Here is a 25,554-nt window from a genome sequence, read left to right on the forward strand (position 1 = left end):
AGAATCACATCTGTGATCTCTCTTCTCACAGTAAAACTTCCGAAGACACATTCAACTGTTCATTACTGCCTTTTTAATTTTCTTGGCAAGGTCAGTCAGGAACATGCTTAGTTCTAGCTCACCTTCTCACCATCAGTCAAGAGTTGGTAGGATTTCTCAGTTTTTAAGACTGAGGTGGCATGAAGTATATCAAGTCATTGAATTATCTGTGTTTAGACAGAACACCAAGATAAATGGTAGCAAACCATGTGCTTAATATATCAAGTCCAAAATTAAGACTTCTGAGGGGGAAAAAATGGTCATTACCTATTTCTCAAACTGTGAATGGTCACATCCTGCTATTACATATCATATTTCTGTAACTTCAAATGGCTGCAGGGAAGTGTCAAGAGCATGAGAGGCAAATGCAGCATTTCCTCAGCCCTGTTTCAAATTTGCTCATTGTGGCTGTTGCAGGTTCATCCCCACACTAAAAATTATCTTGGTGAGGCTGCTGGGAAGGATATCCAGAGGCTCCAGTCTGCTCTCACCACTCACCCCAGCAGTCCCGCCATCTTCAGTGAGCTTTGTGCTTCTGCAGGCTCTGGGCTCATCCATGGAGGAACTCACTGTGAGAAGCAGAAATGTCACTGGCATAATTTAAAAAACAAAATCCTAATGCTCATGTCAGCAGAGAGTATTTATTGTATTAAACTTGTGTTGCTATGAACTTGTAAGGATCCTTCTTGCTGATGATTTATGGATTTCAGTAATGGTCCCTCCTACCATGTGAGAAATGAAGCTGCCTGGGTGTTCACAGCCAGCTCCATCAGATGGATTTCACACTGTATTTTTCAGGGAATTGATCTCTTTAATAAGGAAGAGAAAGCCACAGTTCCTTCTGTGAATATTTTCTATGGTAAACTCTGCAGACAATCACGAGATAAAAAGTACATGTTCATTTTTATTTTCAATTAATCTGGCCAATACAATTATTATAAAATTATAAAGTATTTCTGTAGAAAATCTGTACATGTGTCTCACAGAGATCAACATTACACCTTCCCTCAAGAACAGAAATCCCAAATCCAGGTTACTTTGCAATCATAATCAATTTTTAACTTATTTTTCTAAGAATGAAGTCCTTCAAGCGGTCATAACAGACGTAAACGATCTTGTGTTTCATCCATCAATGACAAAAATCACACGTTTAGCGGAATATTTTCACATCACATCACTACCTGCATTTTCAATAACCCCGCTTTTGTTTTTCTTCTTTATCAAGAATAGCCTGTTTTAGACTCAATGCAGCATCTTCAAATTGGGGGTTTAACTCTAATACTTTCCTGAAATCTTTCATGGCCTCATCAAAGTCTCCTGTCCCAAAAGAGGAAAAAAAAAAAAAAAAAAAGAAGAAGAAGAAAAGTAAAATTATCTTTCTGTAACTGCTCATGCTTACAAACCTCTGACAACTCAAGAACACCTCCTAATACTTTTACCCACAAGGTAGCAGCTACTTCCTGGACCCATGGCATTTGGATTCTCCACAGGCCCAGCCTGGAGTCAAAGTGTTTCACATCAACAACCACAGCATGTATTTTTGAACCTCAAATGGACTTAAAGCTCAGTTCAGCCTGTTTATTCCCAAGAGGAGGAGACAAAAGGCCCACACCAATAATGAGGCAGCCTTAAAGCTGGCACACAGGCACAGAGCTTCCAGCTGCTGCCCATGGCCCAGCTCCATTCTCCAGTCCCTTGACCTCCGCAATGACCAAGCTCTAACAAAAGGCACAGGGCTGTCACTTTGTGATGGCATCATCAAAAACATCAAAAACGGGGCTGGAAATTCCCCAGAGGTGGCCGGCAGCCCGCTGGAAGTCAAGAAGGCTGTGCTACAGGTGCTTGGGAGATGCTTTATCTCAGATTTAATGGCAGTGTTTGGAACTGGCTTGTCTGACCCCAGTGCAGATCTTCCCACAAGTCAAGTACACCTTTCCTCCCATTCTCCACGGAACAGCATCGTTCGGAATGACCCAGCAGCACGGCCAGCAGGACGCTGTCACCGCACACGGGGCAGGCAGCAGCGGCAGGCGCTGTCACCGCTGGCCCGCGTGTGGCCCTCGTCCCGCCCGTGCCAGGCGGGTGTCCCACCAGAGCCAGGCGGGTGTCCCACCAGAGCCAGGCGGGTGTCCCTCCCGTGCCAGGCGGGTGTCCCTCCCGTGCCAGGCGGGTGTCCCGCCCGAGCCAGGCGGGTGTCCCTCCCGAGCCAGGCGGGTGTCCCACCCGTGCCAGGCGGGTGCCCCACCCGTGCCAGGCGGGTGTCCCACCAGAGTCAGGCGGGTGTCCCTCCCGTGCTAGGCAGGTGTCCCTCCCGTGCCAGGCGGGTGTCCCTCCCGTGCCCCGGCGCTGCCCGGTCGCGCTGCCTTGCCCTGCCCCGGCTCGTACCCAGCCGGTAGCGCACCAGCCCGCGGTTGTAGTAGGGCACCTCGAAGCCGGGCTGGCACTCGATGGCGGCCGTGAAGTCCTGCACGGCGGCGGCGAACTCCACGCGCAGGTACCGCACCTGCCCGCGGTCGTTGAGCGCCGTGGCGAGGTCGCTGCGGGCACTGCGGGGACAGAGGCAGCGGCATCAGCGGAGCCCAGCCCGGCCCGGCGCGCCCGCCCCGCTCCCGGCCCCGGCGTTACCCCGCGGGGCTGCGGGCGATGAAGCGGCTGAAGAGCTCCTCGGCCGCCGAGAGCCGCCGCGCCCGCAGCTCCGCCCGCGCCGCCGCCAGCAGCGCCGCCGCCTCCCCCGCCATCGCGCTGACGTCACGCGGGGCGGGCGCGCCGTGACGTCACGGGCACGCCGGCCCGCGCGGCCACGTGAGGGACGGCGCCGGGCCGGGGCAGCTGCCCGCGGGGCGCGGGAGCGCGGCCATGGCGACAGTGACAACAGCGGGGCCGTCTGCTCCTCTGCTCCGCTCTCCTGAGAGCCCCGCCGGCAGCACAGCTCTGGGGCCGCAGCACAGGCACGACACGGATCCGCTGGAGCGAGGCCGGAGGAGACCAAGACGATCAGAGACTGCGGCACCTCTCCTCGGGAGACAGGCTGGGAGAGCTGGGGTTGTCCAGCCTGGAGAGGGCCTGGTGGAGACCTCAGAGCACCTTCCAGTACCTAAAGGGGCTCTGAGAGAGCTGGAGAGGGACTGTTTACAAGGACATAAAGGGACAGGAGAAGGGAGAATGGCTTTAAGATGAAGGAGGGGAGGTTTAGTTTAAACATAAGGAGGGAATTCTTTACTGTGAGGGTGGTGAGACCCTGGAACAGGTTGCCCAGAGAAGCTGTGGATGCCCCATCCCTGGAAATACTCAAGAACGGGTTGGATGGGCTTTGTGCTACCTGGCCTAGTGGAAGGTGTTGCAGCCCTTGTCAGCAGGCTTATAGCAAGATGGTATTTATGGTCCCTTCCAACCCAGGCCATTCTGCTGCTCTGTGATTCTGTGGAGGTGGGCTTTATCCTTACCTGGCCTAAGCTTAGTGAGAGCACAGAAGAGCTCCTCTGCTCTCCTCTCAAACGTGCCAAGGCACGATGTGAACGTCACAGCTCAGGGCTCTTGTCAGGCAGCTGGGTGCTGGCTGGCCCTGGGCACAGCTCACCCTGTACGGGCTCAAGGCCCTGCAGCACTGCCAGAGCACAAGCCAGCAGTAAGGTGGGACAGCGAGACATCGTTCCTTGCACCTTTCTGTGTCACAAGGGTGACAATTCAGCTCCTGAAATCTGTTCAACAGATGCAGGCTGCTCTCCCAAACTACATGAAAAATGCCAGATTCCAGTTGCAAGTTCATGGAGGTTTCCTTAAGCTGTTGAAGATGGGATCACCCAAGCTCAGGAGCCTGACTGACAAACGGACTGCTGCGTGTTTTCAAGCCCTTTATTTTACGGTGGGTTTAAATACACTGGGCAAAAGAAACTAGCACTAATGTATGCTTATCATCACTCTAGTAACTCTTAACAGTAGTACAAAAACATATATGGTAATATTATCAAAATTATTGTGACATTATTTCAACTCAGGAATCACCTCCTTCAAAAAACTGTGAATTCTGAGAAAACCCAGTAATTTCCTATGGAATTAGACAAAAAAATGGAGCCTGCTCAGAGTAGAACATATTGATATGAGTCTACATTCAATTCATATGGTTTTGAAACTAGGCTCAATCTACAATTCAAAAATAATGCTTTTACCTTAAATCTTTTATTAAAAGTGCAGCAAAAATGGAATCTATTTACACAGTAATTTGTACAGCTAAATGGAATCAGTAAAGGTTTCTCTTGTGGGTTTTCTGTTTTGGTTTTGGTTTTTTTTTTTTAATGTTTCTCTAATAGCAGCACTAACTGCTACAATACAGTACCTGAGTTGTATTTCAAAAGATAGTAACATTTTAGAGGCTGTTCTTAGCAGTAATAAATGCAGATACAGAGTCTTTCTCCTCAGCTTACTGTGCTGTGGCACAGAGGACAGGCGTTATAATGGCTTGCTTCTTTGGCTTTCATGCAGTGCTTACACACACTGCACATCCAGAACTGATACTCCAGGATAGGGGCTCCTGTTGCAACACATACAGGAAGTTTACCATCTCCACTATAAAAAAAAAAAAAAAAAAAAGAAGAAAAGAATAAAGATGAAAGAATAAAAATGCGGTGTGCCAGTTGTTACTAGCTTATGTAACACTTCACTGTTCAAGTAACCAAGTATATAAATCACACCCGAGAATGCCCACCCCCAGAGCCATATGGTCAACAAATCAGGACCAGCAGATCCAAGAGATGGGGTGAAAAGAAACAGTGAAGGCCACAGAAAGGTAAGGCCTGATTAGACACCTGCACTGCTATTGCACTCTGTCCTCTGGTGTCTGAAGGGTCAGCAGAATCACAGCTGCTACTGAGATTCTGTACAGCTGCACAGTAGGATCAGTCAAGACAGGTTAAAATCCTGTTTGCTAGAAGAAAATTGATTCACAATTGATTTCCATATTTCCAAGTTCCATGCTCTCAGCAGGAAACGTCAAACACTCTGTTGTGGGCACAGCCACTCCAAGGACTTACCTCTTAAATGTGCCCTTCATACTAATTTTAACTTCACATATTGCTCTTTTCACACCATATAGATTTAGGTAATTCACAAAACACTGGAGACCTGTTAGTTAATAATGGTTAAACAGTCCCTTGTTGATACTTTCAGCACTACTCCATGGAGATGCAAACAGTAACATTCTTACTTTAATGTCACATGACAGTCTCAAAGGTCCTAAAACTCCTGTTCTTTGTCTACCTGCGTTTCAAATTAAGATGAAGTTACATCTTTATGCCCAGATCTTCAAATGCAGTCAGTGTTTGTTTTTTTTTTTCCCAAACAACACAGTCCTGTATTACCTTCCTCCAAACTGGCTAACTCCTGCCTCATTCTTGCCCAATATTTGGTTTAAGCAGCAAAGCACTTCATTAATTTGGTAACACACAAAACCTGCTAAAACCCAAAACACAGCAAACAGCAGGAAAAAAGTGACAGTATTATTATAGTATCATATAAAAGTAAACCCACCTCTCAAGAACGTCATCCAGATCAGGTGTTTTGTTATACTTTGGTCTGTATCTTGTGAATATCTCTAGGGCAAGCTCTTCATACTGTTGCCTCTGCTCTGGCTTAAGAGTTTCCAAGGATTCTAATTTAACAAAGGCTTTTGAACAAGTATCAAATGCTCTGTTTGCACATGCACAGAGTGCCAAAAGGGAATAGATTTCAACTGCAGGGATAATGTCTTCATAATCTTGCAAATGAAGAGCTAAAAAAATGAAAAAAAGAAATCCAAGGAAATTATTACATATCTTCTGAGAAGTGCAAGCATCTGTATGAAAAAGTTGCTACTTAGATGACAGTATTAATTCTAAAAATAAGACAAAAAGCACAGTATTTTTATTGACATGACTGTGAAGCATTGCTCTAAAAAACAAATTAGCAGATTTCACTTGGAAATTGGTGTCTTCTTGAAACACTTTGTTTTGGTTGGTTGGTTGTAAAAATATTAGAAGGATTTGAAGTCTTCTTTACTTGGACAAAGTACAAGGCGCTATTTGTTTGTCTAATTCCCACAGATTTTTTGTGAAGCTCTACAAGGAGGTCTGATGTAAATTTAGGTATGCCTTATAATTCAGGGAGAGAAACAAAACAGTCAGCAGAACATCTACAGAGATGAACCAATTTACCAGGTAATATTTGGAAAGATTTGCATTTTCTTCAGCAAATTCCTTTCCAGGTATTGTGACTGCAGCCGTATTCGATTCATTATATGGTTTTGGTTTAAATTCCATGGATTTATTAAGAACTGAAAAAAATGGCAGCTATAAATGAAGTTATGTGCTGTCTTTACAGGGTTGAAAATTAATCCTTACCTGTTTTAAGTGCTGCATCTACAGAACCTTTATAGAGCTGTTTTTGTGCAAGTATGAAAAAGTGGTAAGCCTCAGCTCCTCGCCAAGCATTGTCTGCAAAGCGATTCGTTGAAGAAAGAACATCTTCTTCCAGCAAACCAGCCAAAGCTGAAGCACTCTGAAAACAAACCAGCATCACAAGTAATTTTTATATGAAACAGATACAGCAGGAAATGGGGATATATGCAAAGAGCTTTTCTATACTTGGTGATTACACCACTGTCCGTGTTAAGTAGACAAAACACTGTCCTTGTTAAGTAGGAAAAATACAAATGGACCTACAGTGAGCATTGTCAGACGTTCTGCACAGAGCACAGGCACAGCATCTGGTGCAGATTTTCAAAGATAAATATCATATATGTGTGTATACAAATATATTTTGTGCACATCTGCAGACTGGTTCATAGTTTGGATTAATACTGCATTTCAACACCAGAGCTCTTAAAAATTTGTTTAAACTATTTCACTAGTGCATATGAAGATGAATGTGTAAGCAGAGAAAAAAAATTCTTCCATTTGCTTCCCGTGTATCTGGAGACATCTCCCTGCTGAATTACAGGCAACACAGCTTAATCTACTCACAGATCACCCTTTGGGATCAATACCTACTCCTAAATGACACAAGAGTTTTGCAGGAAGTTTCTTAGTATGGTTTTCATTGTTATAGTGAAAACATTAAGAAAACCATGTTAAACTTAGGAAGAAAAATATCTATTAATACATATAATTTAAATGCTTTAAAATAGTACTTAAAATAATATGTTTTCATGGGGGACTTGCTTGAAGGAAAGCTTTGTTCTTAGCAGGGAAAAGGGTTATTAAAAAAACATAGGCACCCATGAAGATGCTTTATTGTGACTAGCTAGCAGATAGCAGAATTCAGAAAGGGGGGGAAAAAAGTTACCTCTGAACTTTTCTCTTTAACTTTTCCCCTTTGTGCATTTTGCATTTGTTCATGACACTGTTCCATAAGTAAAGCTGATAGCACATAAAGCTTTTTAACTCGCAAAGGCTTCGTCCTTTTCTTTGACTCTTCATCTGCAATCTTAAAAAAAAAATAACAAAGGGATTTAATTCTCTTCGACAACTGCATGCTTGTACAAACCTAGGAAATCATGCCAAAAAATTATTCTGCCTTTAAATGTAATAATTTAGACTGCAAACAGAACTATAAATGAAAATGTCAAAGTGAAGTATGCACATTATTTTATATTTATTTAGCTAACGTATATAAAGCCAGATTCTCAGGAAGGATAAATCAGTGTAACCATGTATAAGTCTAGTGATCTAGTATAAAAATAAACGAAAAAAATAGCAATTTTTAAACACTTACATAACTTTCAATAAGGTCTGGTGGTTTTCCCAGAAAAGAAGAATGGCTTTTGAAAGTAACATATTTTATATATATATATATATATATACACACACACTGCTATAAATATTTGCTGTAAAAATTACATATCACTCCTACAAGACTTTAAGCTATGTAGAGAAATCTCTGCAGCCAAACCAGATCTAAGCAACATCTAGAGAAATCTCTGCAGCCAAACCAAATCTAAGCAACATCTTTATCTTAAAAGCACACCACAGCCATTTCTAATTGAAAGAACTAATTGAAGAAATACCAAAATTTAACTTCTAGTTCTTGCTGTTTTTTTGGTTTGTTTTTTTTTTTTTTTTTTTTTTTAAAGGAGATTAAAATAACTCCCATGATATATAGAATAATGTGGACATTGCACCCCAGGCCAGTCTACTATACTGTTTTACTAGGCAGTGCAGGTCATCAGGACCTTTTCTGAGATGCAGTTCATCTCCTACTGAAGTGAAATAAATAAATAGATGGTGTGTGTCCTCAAAGTCTCCTCTCCACTAGCTACAGAGGACACCCAGGGTAACTATTACACATAGAGATATCTGAACTCTGGGAGTTGGGTTCATCCTTGCAGTACCCTGTATGATGACATCTGCTTATCGCCTAGACATTGTTAAAACTAAAATAACCCCAAGGGAATAAAACTAGCACAGAAATAGTAAGAGCTAGTCCAAAAACCCCAGTTATTCAACATAAAAATAAAACCTGCCATACCTTGAACATGAGCTTAGCAGCTTCAAAGAAATAATTTGCTTTACGATAGAGTTCTATAGCATCAAGGATTTTGTTCTTTTCCAGTAAATGACTTGCATATCTGGCTAACAAGGATCCGATCTCTTTCATATTGTGATTTTTGGCCAGTTCCACAGCTTTATTCCACTAGAAATTAAAGGAGACAATTATTAATCTCATTTTTTCAAATACACTCTCAGAACAATCCAATTATACATGAACAGACTGCAGCGACTGTCTGCAATATTTCATCACCATTTTGAACCAGACTACTGTAAAATTAACATAAAAAGCAAGAGAATACAAATGCTTACATCATTGCCAATTGTGTGATGCAGCACTACTGAAAAAAATTCTGGACCAATATTGGTATACCCAAAACAGAGATTATTTTGGACCTTATTAGCATAAGAGATTTGATAACAGGATGCCTTGGCAAGAGCAAACAGAACTTTGAGAATTAAATCAAGACTGCAAGAAGATCAAATCAGACAGATTTGCCAGAAAAAAGAAAATTATATCAGACTTCTGCAAGCAAGAGATGTTTAAAGTGTAAGTTTGTTTATGTGATCTTTAACCCAATCATTGTAGTAAAACCTTACTAGCCTTCCAAAACAGTATATAAACATTAGTAGTCCCCAATAAAATCAGATTCTTTGACCATCTCAAAGTCTTCCCTGTCTCTCTTCATCGCTGATAGACCTCTGTCCTAAACCACATATAAAACAGTTGCTTCTACTTTTATGAAAGCTATACAAAATCATTTCACTGTAGCTCATAGCTGGACATGTGGATTTCAACCAAGAAAAGCCTAAACCAGACTTTCAAAAGCATGTCTGAAAGAGGACCTCAGCCCAGAAGCTTAAAACACACAGTAGCACTTTACTTATCCTTCTATACACCTCATTTTGTCTGTGAATTTTTTTGATCTTCAGTGGTTTGGCTACTGTGTTTGCCCCAGATGAAAAGTTTGGCAGGACTGAGATCTTAATTGAATCTCACACCTAATAGCTCTTCGGATCCATAAACTAAGAAATTGTTCACAAAAGGCCAGCCCTAGGCAATCCTGCCATTCCCATCCATCAAGTTCCTCATAGCCATCCTCAGTTTTTCCCTTATTTGTGTTTGACATTTGCACAGATTAAGTCATACCAGGAAAGAGCACTAGTTATAAACATGCAGATCAGTTTCCAGCTCAGCTTTTTCCAGCTACATCCTCATGCTGTCACAAATCTATTTCCATCTATACAAAGGAGCGGGATGTGGAAAATATCCAGAATGGACATCTATCTCTTCTCCAGTCCTGTCCCATTCCATCAGGAGGCAGCACAGCCTAGCTCCACAGAGGCTACAAATGTCTGTATGCTGAGCATGCTGCCCACAAACCCTGATGTAGCTTTGCATGTAGCTCCTCCAGTGTTTCAATCTTAATCTCAGAGAACTGGTTGAAGCACTGAAGTATGAATTTTCCAGAAATTATGACAAATCATCTGACACTTAACAAGGATTTGTATTCCACTGGGCATTAGGATAGAAATCTCACTGTTAACCTGGTATTATTACAGATTATCTCCTGCTGTTTTACCTGGTTGAGATGCACACAGGTATCCACGGCATCCTTTGGTCGATTACATTTCAGAAAGGCTGACACAGCTTGTTCACACATCCCCACTCTCACAAACATATAAGCTATATCCTGCAGAAAGGATCATGACTGTATTAAATTCACTTCTGCATTTTTAGTACATTGTGCAGTAACAGCAGTACTCCTGTTTGGTTAATTTAAGTCCAAGAGGGTGAGGAATGGGTTGTTTGCTTCATGGACCCTGTGAAGGCATCAGGCATTGTTTTAAATCTTTAGAACAGTGTGCTAGGCTCACACACTGCTTCTAAATCCAAGAAAGCTATTACAATAAGGTTAAAAGAAAATGCTATGTCTCGATTTACTGGAAAAGGCATTAAAGGAGCATGTATTGCATTTTTCACGCATTTTGGAGTAAGTCAACCACAGCATAGTTTTAAATTAGCTATTGTTTAGTAGGTAATTTCCTGCTACGTATACAGACCTATACCCTGAACACCTATATATCCTACATACCCTACCCCATCTACTTTCCCTCCTTTCAGAGTATTGTCAGTCAGGTCTTTCTGGGGAACTGGGACAACAAGGGAAAGGAAGAGTGATGGAGTATGAAAATAACAATAATACTAGAGATCAATACCACAGTAACACCACTGCACTTAAGTGAGTAGGTCATCCACTGCATTCATTCTCTCGTTCTTAACCCTCCCAAGATGGGAAATTTTAAATAAATAAATGAACAATAAAGGTGCTTTTTGCTTACAGGAAGCAATTTATGATTCTCTGGAAGTGAGTTGGCCAAATTCTCCAGTCCTTGGTAGTCTTCTAGCATGTAGTAACATTCAGCTAAACGTTCCTGGTTTTGTCCTTGGACATAGTACTGTACAGCATTTAACCTAATAAGACAAGAAAATGTGGTGGCTTCTGATATATAAATGCAAGAGAAGTTTTAATTTTGTAAGTCTTCTGCATTTGTAAATTTAAAATCACATTATTGTTTGAAAAACTTTCATAGATAGAATTTCACTGTTTTTCCAAAATGCACTAAAAATTTTAATTTTCACAGATCATTATATTGAAAGTGTAGCAATATTGATTCTCTGACTAGCATAAGATTAGGAAGTCAAGGAATTCTTAAAGCTGCATTCCCATGTCTGTAGAGATGAGGGAGGACAACTTACAGCTAAACTTCCAGAAAAGGGCTTTACTGTTGTGCTTCTGTATTTTAAGATGAAAACAGCGAGACCTCCAAGTCCATTCTCTAAAGTTACCTAGAGCATGTAAAACTCAACTTTCAAAACCTAATCACAAGTTTTCAGCTGCCTTGTGACAATACAGTCTCGATAACGGCAATACATAGGGGAGCTATGGAACTCTAATACATGGGCTTAGAAGGCAATGAGGAACGTTCATGAAAAAAATTCTCTGCAAGTTATTAGCTATGAAGACATTACCTCTGCCTCAGTAAGCACCTGACTGCACTATGTGTTCTGGAGAAATACCATTACAGGTGTGCACAGCCCTTAAAATCTTCTTTGGGTGCCCAGTTTGAGCAACAGCTGGAGACAGATCCAGGTCAGAGAACTCTGGACCTTCTCAAATATTTGCGGTTTGAAGTATTTTAGAAAATTCACTGATAGTTAGTAATTATGTACTACTTTTAATCCCTTTTGGGGTTTTTTTTAATACGTTCTATATCCAGCCTAATACAACTGTATAGGTATTTATCTTCCCTTCTTTTGAAGCAGACAGACTTCTGGCAAAGTAGAGATTTATAGGACCTTCACACCCTTTAGGTAGCTGATCAACAGCTCTCTGTTTATCATATCATGGAACCAGAACCATAAAAGTATGAGCTAAATCTCATTATTCCAAAATGCTCCAATGTATTGCATCCTAACTTTCCTGATATCTGTCCCTCCTCATAAATTAAGTCTTGTCATCAGTTTAATAATTTCCTCTGTAAGTTCCTTGCTACAGGTTCCTGTACAGCCCATACCATTTCTGCCGGTCTGCAAAGTAGTCTCCAATGGCGTTGTGTGCCTGCTCCAGGAGGGCGTCGTCCGAGCCCCCCGAGCCTGTTTTCAGCAGCTGCAGCACGCGGAACCAATCGCCCAGTTTGATCCGCAGCCCAATGGCAAGATCTCTAAACACGAAACAGCAGGGAAAAGTCAAACACCACAAAAGAGGTAACAAACATCTCGAGAAAAGCATCCAAATCCTGCAATGCAGGTATCAGAGTGATCCCAGATAACTTGCTTCCAATTTAAACCCTATTCCATTAAAGCAAACACTCAGGAGAGCTCCCAGGTTATATCACACGTATGCTCTTCCTTATCAGCCACACTGCTGTGTGAGGAGTCAAATGAGTGAGACAGTTGGGCTGATGTTACTTCAGGCTCCCTCTTACTCTGTTCTGCATCTTTCACTGCTGACCCACTACAAGAGATGGCAGCAGCTGCAAAAGGCTAAAAGCAGAAGGAAGGTGAGGGGAAAGACCAAGAAGCAACAAATATAAATAATGGAAGCTAAAGCTGAGATGTAATAAAATGGATTTCAGAGACTTATTTTCCAGATTCAGGGTGATTTTGGATAAAGGAGAAAGGACTCAGGAGTAGTTTTTCCTTTTTATTATTCATGCATACATATGACTCACTGTGTGTCTGTCTGGCATGTTTTTTCCACCAAACAGAATAATTCTGTATTACCTCATATAAAAGTAATTCTGCAGGTGCATAGAAAATAAATGGGAGAGACCTATGCCCTTCTTTTAAAAATACCCTCACCTTACAAGTAACTTAAAGAAGGCATGAGAAAGTCAATGCAGTCAGCTAAGTAAGAGCATCTATCTAAAAACATTGTAATTTTATTTGAAAAATAAATTTATTTCATTGTCATTTATGGTAGATCCTTATCTGGATTTTTTAGTTGTGAAAATTGAAACCAGTAAACAAAAAAGTAAGTTTTTGACTTCTGCAATTCGATGTCCAAATTTCTCTTCAGCCATGTGAAAAGGAATATGTCATATCTAAAACTGGGTGTTGCAGTGTGACTGAAGTGCTGAGGAGGCAGCCCACATCCCCAAACCACCCAACTGCCAGCAACTAATTAACGACATGCAAGGAAGTTTTCATTACCAGGCACTACTGGGCATCTCTCCCCAGCTCCTGCCTTCTCCCTCTGCCCTGCCACCCTGTCCCCCTTACTTTCATTCTTACAGCATGAAATAATAACTAATTTTTTTCTCCATCATTCCCTACTGTTTTTCATGGCTCCATTAATCAAAGCTTAAAAATGTGTGCATAAGTGATTCATGTTTCTCCATGCTTGACCACCATCTACAGGCCACACTGCACAACTGCTGCTGATGATCCTTTTTCAGTAGAGACAGTGCTGTAGCTAATTACTTAATGTTAATTTATATACACTGCACAACTGCTGCTGATGATTTCTCATTATCCTTTTTCAGTAGAGACAGTGCTGTAGCTAATTACTTAATGTTAATTTATATTCCCAGCAATACTAAAATTTTGCTTTGTTTGTTTTCATTCCTGAGCAAAAATTACACTGATTGGTTTCAATGTTTAACAGTTTCATACAGAGTCTGTCTCTCCAAAGATTACAGTTCATTAAAAACTCTGTTTGTATATGTAATTGAGAAGAATGTGTACTTGGCTACCAGCACAGACCAACACCACATAAATTAAACATCATTTAAGATTGTTTGTATTTTTGGAATCCCAGTTGAAATACCAAAAAATACTTGTGAATAAAACATCTATAAAACACAGCACTACCTAGAGCAGCCAAGGTTTTGTAAACTGTTTGGAATGCACTGGTTTACATAGAGAACTGGTTATCTATGGATAAACCAAAATTCTCCCCATCTGATCCTTTTATGTTTTTGCAGAAACTGGTAAAGACTCTCCAGAGAAAACAGCCATTCCTGATTAAGGAATGCTTTTTTTTCCCCAGACTTTTATACTGCTGAGATGTTTACATGCAATTACCTTCTGTCCATATCCAGATACATTCTTTCAGCTTCTTCAAATCTGCTAAAATAGGCTGCCACTTCTGCTTGCTTCATGGACTCACTCTGCAGATTGCCCAGGCGCTTCACAAACTTAATGCCTTGATAATCTTTGCAACGCACAAAAGCTTGTTCAGCCGTCTGCAGATCCAGCTTCTGAAGAGCAGCTTCAGCCAGGAGTCGCCTGTGTGAAAAACAAACATAGCAGATGGAAGAGCAGCTACAGAGTAAATTAAATGAGGGTACCTTTGACTAGTAATTATTTAAAGAAGACATACAAGTTGTTGCAATTTATTGTTTACTAGCTAATCTTAATACAGTTGTGTGTTTATTCCTAATACATTCTGTGATCTGCCTGGTACTTGGTCAGGGAGAGATGTTCAAATAATTGCTAATATTCTTTAGTTCAGCTGTTCAGATGGGCACTGGCTTGGGAGGAATGGGCAAGATTTGACTGTTATATTTACGTGAAATGTGTTGCTGGTCTCAGTGCAGTTCCATTTATTTATTTCTCCCTGTGCATTTGTGGAAACTTTAAGCCTTGATGGCAGCCTCAATCTAAGTGCCTCCAGCTCCACTGGCCACGACAAATAAATTATCCTTCTGATCCATCTGGATGTTCCTGGTCCTGTTAGGACAGCAGCTTGGGACAGCAGGGAAAACCTTTGGGGAGCTTTATAATTGGTACTGCCCCATTGGTTAGTTCTGCAAATAGGGAATTCAGGCCAACCTGTGTGCATCAGGTGCTTGAATGAGCTCTAGAATTTTCTGCAAAAGTAAGACTATTTAAAGTTTAGACTGGCTTTAGATTGACATTGTGAAACCAACTCAGTGCAGTGAGGCACTGACAAAACCACTAATATTATTGCTGTATTCAGTGACCCAAGCCATGCTTAGGCAGTGTCTGCTGTGTATCTCTGCATCAGTTTGAGAAGGCTGGTATCACTTAAACTCAAGTGCTCATCACTGACATCAAAGAAACCAATTGATCTACACATCACATTTGTTGCATTCTAGAAGCAAGGTCGCTGTTTTCTTCTGATCTGGAATATATTGGCTTTTTATCCAGCACTTCTAATCAATCTCTTCTTCATAAATATGTGATGTGTTTTCTCTCATAGTAAAATAAAATTCACAGCAATTCCAGAGCAAGGTGAACAGAATTTGACCTATATTTCGTGATTTTACGATATAGAACTTTTACTGAGACACAGACTTGCAAAACTAACAGTCACTGAACAGGAAAAGAATAGAAAAGAAGACAAATTTAAACAAATTTGGCTTATAGGAGATTTTACCAAAGTCTGGGATGTGGATTGTCTTCTATGAATTGGGAAGATTCCTCAATGCCAACTTTTTCAATCAATGCTCGACTGTCTCGTAATGACCGAATCTCAAAATTGATGATGTAATCTTTGTTAGGATGTTCAGGATTCTAACATAATGGATAAAGAAACATATTTTTATTCCTGGTGACTTTTATTTTCACCCAACAAAACAGATATCCATCATTAAGACAGACACTGACTTTTCTTACAAAATAAAATTAGTTGTACTGACCTTTAATATTTCATCCAGGAGAACAGATTTGATTTCTAAATCTTCAAAGTTGCAAATATATCCAGATGTTTGTATAGGTTCCTGCAAGTTAAATAAGTTATAAAGGAATGAACTTGTATTCTGTCTGACTAAACCTAGTCAAATCTGTTAAGTATACATTTAGATACATTCTTCTCCAAACTAGGATATACTTGCACTTCCAACAAGAAACAAACACTATAATCATTAACATTACTGACAATTCTGTAAATACAGACATCATTAAAAATCCTCATGTTTTCTGCAACTAAATTATAACAAAGAGATAGAATAACACCTGCCAATATTTAGATTCAACTGAACTGTTTTACAAATATCCCTACTAAAACTGCATTTATGTATTCCAAAGCATACAAAAAATATGCTCCTGAAAATCTCATGCATTTAAGAAAAATATGACACCATTTTTATGTTTCTAGGACTGACCATTCATTCTACCTATATGGTCCAAAACAACATTCCCACATGAGAGTTGATAAGATTTTGAGGTTTACATAACCTGAAGCAAGTTCATATAAACAACACTTGCAGAACTGAATGGTAAGCACAAGAATAATACCATTCAAGAAAGAGCCATTAACTTAAGAATGAACTTTTTTAAATGAGTAGTTTATGTATGTTGATATTTACCTCTGGATCCAAGTTTCTGAAGACATACATTCTTGTTTTCTCCATCATTGCAAACAGGTCGGGGTTGTCCTTGGCCCATTTCATGTCCCAGACGTCCTTGCGCTCCAGCTTCAGCGGCCCGCCTGCCTCGGGCTGCCCCGCGCTGTCCGCAGCCCGCGCCTCCAGCTCCAGGAAAGTCAGAACCCCGGAGAGGTCGATGATAGCAAGGCGACTGCAGAAAAACAAACAGGGAAAAAATAAGGCAGCTAAATGACACCACTCAAGGCTGTAAATCTGAAATAGTTCTCTAACCTGGCACGGTATAATTCTATAGATTCCATGAGATGCTGTCGTGTGCCAGAACCAGCACAGATCCATATGGTTTTCATGTATCTGCATAGCACAGACCAGACACATGGAAAGATGCTCTTCATCTGCTCACAGAGGATCTGGCCCAGCAAAGGTTCTGAAATATGTCCATTTTTATACCCAGCATTTTGAAGATAGATCCGATACCAAGATGAATAAATTACAGGTCTGTCCCTCGCCAAACTTTTCTTGACAAGGACTCAAATTAACAACTGAACAGAATGGGTTTTCCTTATTTACTAGGAGGAAATGAAGCAGATTATTAAATTAAAAAGTCAGTGTGGTGATGCAGACTATTAATTCCTAAAATGTGATTTCTTGCATTTCTACAAAGGGTATTCTTCACTTTTTTTCCAAGACAATGTTAAGTATAATCCAATTAATCTTTGAAATTGCTTACATATGGGAAAAATACAATTTCTAAAAGGTTACACTTGAAAATTTACAGTTGCGTAAGTCTTCAGTGAATCATAATAACCTGTATTTACTACAAGGCCATTTAAAAACCATTTCTAAATATTGATAGGTAGACAGCCTTAGTCCCTATTAAAACTTCAAATGCAATTTAGAAAATTAACCTCAAAATGCTTATGGATCTGAGCTTATTTCCCCAGCACAAAGTCATTTAGGAAGAAAACAGCTCGGCTTCAAAACAAATTGAATATAGCTCTGACTAGATCACTCTGCCTTTTAAGCAAAGCATTCTATTTTTGGGCTATACCTGAAAAGGCAACAGATCTCTACACATGCATTATGAAATTTTGTTTGAAATGTTAAAGTTATTTTGAAGTGATTAAAATTGCCTTGCAAATTTTTATGTATTTTTGCCTTTTCTGCTAACATTCTCATGCAGTCTCTTGGAAAAAAAAAAAAAAAACTGTTGAGTAGAAATCAACTTCAGTATTAGCACAGATGAAGCTCAGGAGAACCAGACTTACTAGAAACATCACCACTAGTTATAGCCTGTAACAATGGAAAATTAAACGGGATGAACAAAGTTTCCAGGCTTTAGGACACAGAAACAGAAAGAAGTCATAGATATAAAATTTCAGGTTATTACATAATTTTATCAATTTCTGTCATGATCAAAGGAAGGTTATGTTTGGTTCATCTAATAAAAAAAAGGTATTTTCATGTACACAGGGTGTAAAACATAGGAGACCTTTACTAACAGTCTCTCAGAACAATGACTATCCAGATGGAAATAATTAGCAATAAATAAATGGTTAAGCAACCATTAAGAACAACTAAAATTAATATATGGTTTATACTAAATTAAAAATAGTACATAATTATTATATAATTATACATTTCACAGAATTAGTATTTTCACAAATTTTAGTGCTTCATTTTGAAATTGGATATCTGTGGTAGAAACAGGTCTGTAACTTACCTGGAGTTGCAGTTCAAAGACAGCTGATGGGCACGATGGTCCAGGGTATAGCTCTGCACCACAGCCACACTAGGGAGGCTGTACCTCTGAATAATGCCAGATTCTCTTCCCTAGAGGAAAGCAATGCTACCTTAGTGAGAGAATTTGTCCATCAGCAAACCCCTTAAAATGGTATTATTTATATGCTGTTTCAGACAAAAGAGCTTTGGGATAAGTGACAGAGCATGAGTGAAAAGAGGGAATCACCACACCAAAAGTTTTGAATTCTGGTATTTAAACAAGATACTCTAAGATTTTACAATCACCAATCTGCTTAAATCAGGGATGTTAAAACAAACAGTTACAGTCCACATCTAGCTCACAGAATTTCAGGAGCCATGACCCTCCAAGACAGGGTCTACATGATAAAACAGGAGAGGTCCATATAGCAGCACCAGCCCAGATCTGAAAGCAGGACAGCCCTGCTCATGTGGGGCTGTCTGCCTACCAACAAGTCTCACCAGTTACTGCAAGACCAGAGCTAGATTTAAAAGGAAATGCTATAAAATATACTGGTTATTCACAGCCTTGAGTAACAGAAAACTAATCTAAGTACCAGTGTGGTTTATCTTTATTTTGCTGAATGAAACACTGATTCCCCACGTCAAGATACCATCAGGCCATCAGGGTGAAAGGAGTGACATCCCTGAAATGAAATTATCACTGCCCCTATTTTCTCATGGTGTTTCTGTCAAATGAATAACATATCCAGCTTGGTTTGCCTGCTGTTCAACTCTTATGTTGGATATGAATAAACACTAAATTTCAAAGGAGTGAAAACTTTATTCCTTGTTTTCCCTCTTTCCCCAAAGCTGTCCCTAACATCCTCAGCATAAATTATCATTTTTGACTTTTTCATATACATATACCCTATAGACTAAAAAGCAGATTAGTTCAGAAGTGTTAGAAAATTGAACCACTATCATTTGCATTCAGCTTCAGCACATTTATCCAGATCTGGTCTCAAAGGCATTTCCTCTCATTCCTTTCCTTTTAAAAAAAAAGTCACAGATTAATTATTGTCAGAAGTTCATTTTCATATTCTTCAAGCAGCAACAATCCCATAGTCACCTATTAACCATCACACTTCTTTTGTTCATGCTGTCTCCCATGACCCTCTGATTTTGTAAAACCCAGTCAAAGGATAAAACAAAAAAAACAAACGAAAATCCACACTAGAATCAGAACATGACAAAAGAAGATCTTTCCTGGAGGGCAGACAACAGGAAGAAACACTGTTCTCTCTCTTTGTTCTGTTCAGTTAGCTTGCTTTAAAGCCCACATATAAATTTCTTCATCTAATGAGATCACTTTCCAGCTTAGAACAAAAAAATGCACCAGCTCTTTGGCATGACTCAATACCTCACACAACTGTATAATCCATAAGTGCATCCATCTGTATATAGTATAGTACCATGCATTATACCATTAATATGTAAACAGACAAACTTTGTAAATCTTTGTGTCTAGAACATACTGTCTCAAAGAGACTTCTCAGGACTCAGATTACAGAATTAAGTCCTGACCTAGACTTTATAAAATCCTATGTGTAAGTATTAACTCAGTCAACTAGTCTGTAATTAAATTGCAAGTACTTAGTGAATTAGCCCTCCTAAAGAAAAAATCCAAGTTAACAAAAGAAACCATTAAAGTTATCTTTGAAGAAGTTTAGAAAGAGATTTTTTCTGTATAATTTCTAAATTCAGAAATGCTTTGAAATTATGACTGCTAATGAACATAGAGAATCTTATGCCTACAAGCCAAGAGGCAATTAGGAGTTCTGTTAATCATGTAGCTTACCACAAGGAGTATCTTATCAGATGCTGTTATTGCACAAATTGGATCTCTTGTTCCCTGAAAGTAAACAAGTGATATCAGTATCAGTTTTACTGCAAAGGTAAGCATGCCCTGCTAAAGAAAGAAGGTTATTTAAATAAACAAGAGTGTTGCTAAGTAGCCACATGAAAAGGGGCTATCAAACCTTGTCAGCATACAGTCTGTGCATAGTTTATGGTATCAGTAGTCTTTGCTATGGCAATCATAACAATAATATTAATAGTTTCCTTTCTTTTCCTGCCCCTCCCCACAGAAAAATAAGAAACCCGAAATATAACAGGTGTTTAACAGAAAACACAAGAAAGCAACAATCCCTGGCTTGTGAGAGCTGTTAAGTAATTAATTTCAGGTATATTAGTAAGGACAGCCAGCACTTGCACACACACATGAAGTGAAAATGGCCAAAAATACTAGAAAATATCATAAAGGTTACTGAGTTTCAACAAAGTTATATTTTGTTGAAGGGGAGCTGCTTCTGACCAGGAAGACAGCAGGTGTCTATATATACTGTGCACACCCAGAATATACTTTTTCCATGTTCTCTATAGTTTGCTGTATATTTCCAGTAATACACAATGACACAGTAACAGCACCAAGCAGAGGGAAGGAACATAACACTTATGTAAAAAAGGTAAAAGTAAAAGAAATTTTAAGTACAACCATGTACTTCTACTAATGAAAATCTACGAAAATAAATAAATCAACACTAATTACTGCTCTTTCAAGCTACCAGTGACACCACAATAAACTAGTTCATAACATCACTCACTTCAAAAGCTCTGCTGTAATCAAGCTGACCATCTCCAGACCCTGATAAGGTGTCATCAATATGATAGATCCTGTATAGAAGGAAAGTTAGAAGAAAAAGTGAGTGCAAAGAAAGGATCAGCTTTGGTAGCATCGGCATGTTCCATCCTTGGAGAAGAAACTATTGGGATTGGAGAAGAGAATAAAATCTATGCCTGTTCTTATGTTCAAAAGCATCCCCTTTGATAAACCAGCTTTATATTGATATAAAGATATGGCAGTTGCTTTCACTTTCACAGCTCCTCAAGGTCTATCCCCTATGATCTGTAAACTTCCATCCTTAACAGTAAGTTTCTCCTGTTACAGTTAGGTGTCCTGCTGAAAACCATCAATCACTCAGTTGTCCTTTTCAAACATGCACGTCCATATTTCCCCAGGTTCTTCTCCGTAATTACAAAGCACTTCACCTTCACATCCATAAAAACTTATGTATTACGGTATTATTCAACACATCTGCCTTCAAAAGCAGCATTAGGAAAGATTTTAGAATGCTAAAATCCTCATTAATGCTGAATTACAAGTAACTACATTTTTCGATATTTTTATCTATTTATAATCTTGTCCAAGGCTAGGACATCCAGGTCCTACAACAATGCAAGTTATTACATCATGTACAAATAATTACTCATTATTAGAAATATATGGTGACAGGAGATGGCAGGTTTATAGAAAGATGATATGGTGTAAAGATTATATGGAAGAACACTTAAAATAACTAAAAAGAAAACCATAACAAAGCTGCAAGCTTTGTGGAGGTGACAGAAAAGTTAATGCCACAAATGAGCACCTAGGAAAGAACTATTTTGGAAGCAAAACAATGTTGACTTTGGCTTGTTTGGTTTGAGAGGATAAAAGCCCATACAGGATTAGTTGCCAAAGCCACAACCAGACACAAGTGTATTAGAGAAGAGCCACCTGGACAGACTAAGTTCTTACAGGCAATGACAGACGAGAAGCAGTTAAAGTTATCAGAGGGAATAGAGCAGCCTGGAAACTAAGAGCATGGACGAGAAACAGGAGAGGGGTAAAAAGGCATCAAGACCCACAGCTCTGTAAGGAAAACATGCAGCAAGCAAATGGAGACACTGAACTGAAACCAATCTGAAAACACCTGAGGGATGTGGATAACAAACACATGGCCATTATACAAAACTAGTATATCATCTTACAGGCCTGAAAGTCAACAAACCCGGTTAGAAAAATGAGAGGACAAGGGTTTGCATTTTAGACATGGCAGAATCCACCTTATCAATGATACCAGAGCAGAGGAAGAGAAATGACAAAGCCTGAAGACAAACCTTTCCCTGCCTTCTTTCCTGGTCCGTGCCAGCTGATTGATTTCCATGGCTGTGAGCTTCTTGGCCACCCGATACTGCCAGACGTAAAACGCTACTTTGGAAGCCGCGATCACGTGAGTTCTGGTCATTGTGACGAACAATGGCTCTGTTACAAAACCCAAGGAGTTGCAAAATTAGAGCAGCAAGCATTGGAGAAGATGCTGATTCATACATTTTTTCCAAGATGGATGAAAACATACACCCATATATTAAATGCAAAAAATAACAACCAAAAAATCTGCCCACACACAACCTAACAGCAGTTTTCATTAGCTGGTAACAAATTCTGTGGCCTTGTCCAGAAGAACAGAGAACTTCTTTACAAGTTCTGATTTTACCATTAACACTTTCCTCTCCCTGCTATTTCAGCAAATCTTCATGCACTAATGCAGAAAACAGCAAATACATATAGACAAACTTTCAGGTTAATGACCAGCTCAGGAACATCTCGAATCTCCTTAACAAGATCTATCAAATACTTCCATATCTGACATATTTAAGGCTATTCAGAAGTTGACAACCTAGAAGAGACTTGTTTTCTTAAAAACAATTCATAAATTTTAAGTTAGACAAGACCTAGAAATGCTGTTTGTACGTTAGTTAATAGCTGGGCTCAATATCAACTTTTTATCTGAATGGCAACAAATTAAATATTTAGCAGACTGTACACTTAGTCTTACTTTATTATAGCAAAAAATCACAGTGTAAGAATGCAGGACATTTTCTTTACTTCAGCCCAAATTCCATTTAGAATGTGCGCACAAACTGAGTATCTCATTCCCGCTGTCCATGCTCAGTGAAAAAAAAATAAAAGAAAAAAACCAAAACAGTGAAGGCATAGAAAAATAAAGAAACCTAGTATGAAAATCAGTCAATGTCTTTAAGTTCTACAAGTAAATCATTATGATACCAAAAAAAAAGCTAGATAAATTCAAAATAATTGTGCAAACCAGCCTGGTAGTGGAACACTGAGTCATGCAGATAACATGATGTGAGTAGAAAATACAATTCTTTTACAGGGAATCTCTTTTATTTTTTTCTCCTCTGTATTTTAGCAGAGAATGGAACTCTGGAGGGAGCTATAAGCCTGCCACATAGAAGAGCAGTGCTACAAGAGACAGATGGGGGAAGATTGGTTGAACAGATTTCATTTCTTTGAAACCAAGAGGATTATATAAGCTACCTAATGGCTGCAGAATACTTTTTAGTAAAAATGTCAATACTGGGCAAGAAGGCTTAGAGATGATGCTTAACATGAGCAGCACAATTGTTTACATTATATGCAACTCATGTATTTCATGTACTTAGACACATTCATTTCAATAATTAGTCACATTCAAACTGAAGGATAGAGTCTCCTGTTTCATCAAAAACATTAACAAATCCTATGTGTTTGCTCTGGTTTTTTATTAACTTCCAGCTATATGTGACATAACAACCAATGCTTTTATCCTTTAAAAATGAAACATGATAATTTCCTGACCTGTGAGGGAATAAGGTTTGTTCAAATCACAGCACTTGTACTAAGCCTCATATTTGAACTCAACATAGTCAACATTTGAATACTTGTGGTCCAAGACAATGTTAAATCACATTGCCATACCAACATCTGAAGTCATGGGCATTCCTCACACTCAAGAGGTGACTCTCCCCTTGATTTACAGCTTCCACAGAGCCTAAACTTAACTTGTGCACACCTTGAAATCTGGGAAAAAACTTAACTTGTGCACACCAGAATCTGGGAAAAAAAGTTGTTCATATATGGTATGTTGTGATCCAGAAGAAGATGCCAAAGTATCCATGCTTTATCCACAGGAATACAACCAATTAGGTGTTTTATGAACATGCCTAAGACTAAACCAACAGTTGCTGCCAAAAAGCACATACACACCAACCCCTGACACATTTTCCTGCCACTTCTTTCATATCAGCTCTAGCAGCAGCTGGATAACAGACTAAGTTTGATCAGTTCATTCATCTAACCGACCTCAAAATTAAATAAATAAAAGATTACATTAAGTTGGATTAAAGAGAAAATCACAAATGCTGGAGCAGGCAGGAATGAGCAGCCAGCATGGAGGGCAGGCCCTTCCCTTCTTTGCAACAACAGGCTCAGCAATGACTGGATTTAAGCCAAATGTGAAATTGCAGGGCACAGCACAGAGACATAATCATCAGGATCAGATCATGCAGAGCTACATCTGAGAGAGCAGCATCTCTGTGGGAACTGATGCTTTTACAGAATTGCCTGTATAACTTCAACAATTGCATAAAAGTAGGACACATGGCATTCTTTCTAGGACTGTTTTAGCATTTTATATTAGTCAGTCATTGAATAAAACGTCACAAACAGAAAAATCTGTGGAAAAAGAAACTTAAATCCAAGTCTGGACACTATGAAACATTTCTTTACAAGGAGTTGGACACTCACTGGACCAACTTCCTGGAGATGTGGTCAGTGCCCCAAGCCTGTCAGTGTTTAAGAAGCATTTGGACAATACCCTTAGCAACATGCTTTTGGTCAGCCCTGGAGTGATCCTGGACTGGCTGATCCTTGTCAGTCCCCTCCAACTGAAAGTATTCCATTCCACATTCTCACCTCAGAGCCTTCCACACTGGGCTATGCTCTGTTCCTAAAATGTTTTCCTTCTTGATTGCATGACAGCATAAATTCAACATGAGGGAAGAATGTCCCAGTCTCTTCAAGTTTGGGCTGTTGCTGGGCAGAGAAGGAAAGACAATATGCTCATTTCAATCCCTTCAGGCTGAGGAAGATCTAGAATTCTTTCCAGGCAGCTGGTTTAACTACTTAAGTTTCCTTTAGTGTAGGGAAATACCATCTTATACAGCAGCATTGATTTACCAGCAGGTGCTGCTCACCTGAGCATCAGTGCCCTTCACAGAACCTGTGCTCTGACTATTAAGCAGACAGAAACACAAGCACCTAATGACTGAAGGAGGCAAGAGATTTGGATACTCCTCTGCTCAGCATTTCCACTGCACAGCAGCTTTCTGTGCTCAATATGTAAACTTCTTACACTGTTGAGTTCTTCCTGCTGATTTTGCAGATAATCAACTTCAGTATTAATGTCTTAATACTTAATTTTCAGATGCTGAAAATATGTGAGCGAAACATTTAAACAGGTGCTTCACTTTTCAGGTGCTGATCAAATACTGAAAAGGGCTAAACAAACCATCCCCAGCAAAATAACTCAAACATGTGAAACAACTGCCCTTTAAATTCTTTCTGGCCCTCCTTTCTATTCTCACCTCATTTCTCTTCACTATTCCTTCATAAAGCCTCCTCCCTGAAGGAAAGAAACTTTCTTTCCTATATACCCAGGAATCTTGAATAACCTTCTACAATGTTTGCATTTCATACACACACACTCCATCTCAC

At 39.7% G+C, this 25,554-nt stretch overlaps 2 protein-coding genes across 2 annotated transcripts in view; both read right to left on the reverse strand.

Moving 5' to 3' along the window:
• Positions 1-929: 929 nt before the first annotated feature.
• On the reverse strand, positions 930-2,785 carry TTC32 (tetratricopeptide repeat domain 32). Its single transcript, XM_041480868.1, has 3 exons — positions 2,665-2,785; positions 2,425-2,585; positions 930-1,356 (listed from the first exon to the last, which is right to left on the reverse strand). Exons 1-3 carry the CDS (start codon positions 2,775-2,777, stop codon positions 1,229-1,231), a joined length of 402 nt encoding a protein of 133 aa, XP_041336802.1. The 5' UTR covers positions 2,778-2,785; the 3' UTR covers positions 930-1,228.
• Positions 2,786-2,787: 2 nt separating this feature from the next.
• The window catches only part of WDR35 (WD repeat domain 35), a 42,169-nt gene continuing 19,402 nt past the window's right edge, over positions 2,788-25,554 (reverse strand). The window contains exons 12-27 of the mRNA XM_041480869.1: positions 22,116-22,260; positions 20,780-20,849; positions 19,975-20,028; positions 18,136-18,245; positions 16,395-16,605; positions 15,726-15,806; positions 15,464-15,600; positions 14,146-14,349; positions 12,135-12,281; positions 10,899-11,031; positions 10,139-10,249; positions 8,536-8,700; positions 7,354-7,494; positions 6,411-6,567; positions 5,563-5,803; positions 2,788-4,602 (exon numbers count right to left, since the gene is read on the reverse strand). Of these exons, the coding sequence (XP_041336803.1) occupies positions 4,452-4,602; positions 5,563-5,803; positions 6,411-6,567; positions 7,354-7,494; positions 8,536-8,700; positions 10,139-10,249; positions 10,899-11,031; positions 12,135-12,281; positions 14,146-14,349; positions 15,464-15,600; positions 15,726-15,806; positions 16,395-16,605; positions 18,136-18,245; positions 19,975-20,028; positions 20,780-20,849; positions 22,116-22,260 (2,258 nt within the window). The 3' untranslated portion in view covers positions 2,788-4,451. The remainder of the gene's footprint in view (positions 4,603-5,562; positions 5,804-6,410; positions 6,568-7,353; positions 7,495-8,535; positions 8,701-10,138; positions 10,250-10,898; positions 11,032-12,134; positions 12,282-14,145; positions 14,350-15,463; positions 15,601-15,725; positions 15,807-16,394; positions 16,606-18,135; positions 18,246-19,974; positions 20,029-20,779; positions 20,850-22,115; positions 22,261-25,554) is intronic.

Source organism: Pyrgilauda ruficollis, unplaced genomic scaffold (genome assembly GCF_017590135.1).
Source record: "Pyrgilauda ruficollis isolate IOZ18807 unplaced genomic scaffold, ASM1759013v1 scaffold54, whole genome shotgun sequence".
Lineage (NCBI taxonomy): Eukaryota > Metazoa > Chordata > Aves > Passeriformes > Passeridae > Pyrgilauda > Pyrgilauda ruficollis.

Bases quoted from the DNA above. Each gene is read 5' to 3' on its own strand.
- TTC32 (XM_041480868.1), bottom strand. From the start codon at position 2,777: ATGGCGGGGGAGGCGGCGGCGCTGCTGGCGGCGGCGCGGGCGGAGCTG. The intron at 2,586-2,664 runs GTAACGCCGGGG...CTGTCCCCGCAG, and splicing joins ATCGCCCGCAGCCCCGCGGG to TGCCCGCAGCGACCTCGCCA. The intron at 1,357-2,424 runs GTACGAGCCGGG...CTTTTGGGACAG, and splicing joins GCTGGTGCGCTACCGGCTGG to GAGACTTTGATGAGGCCATG.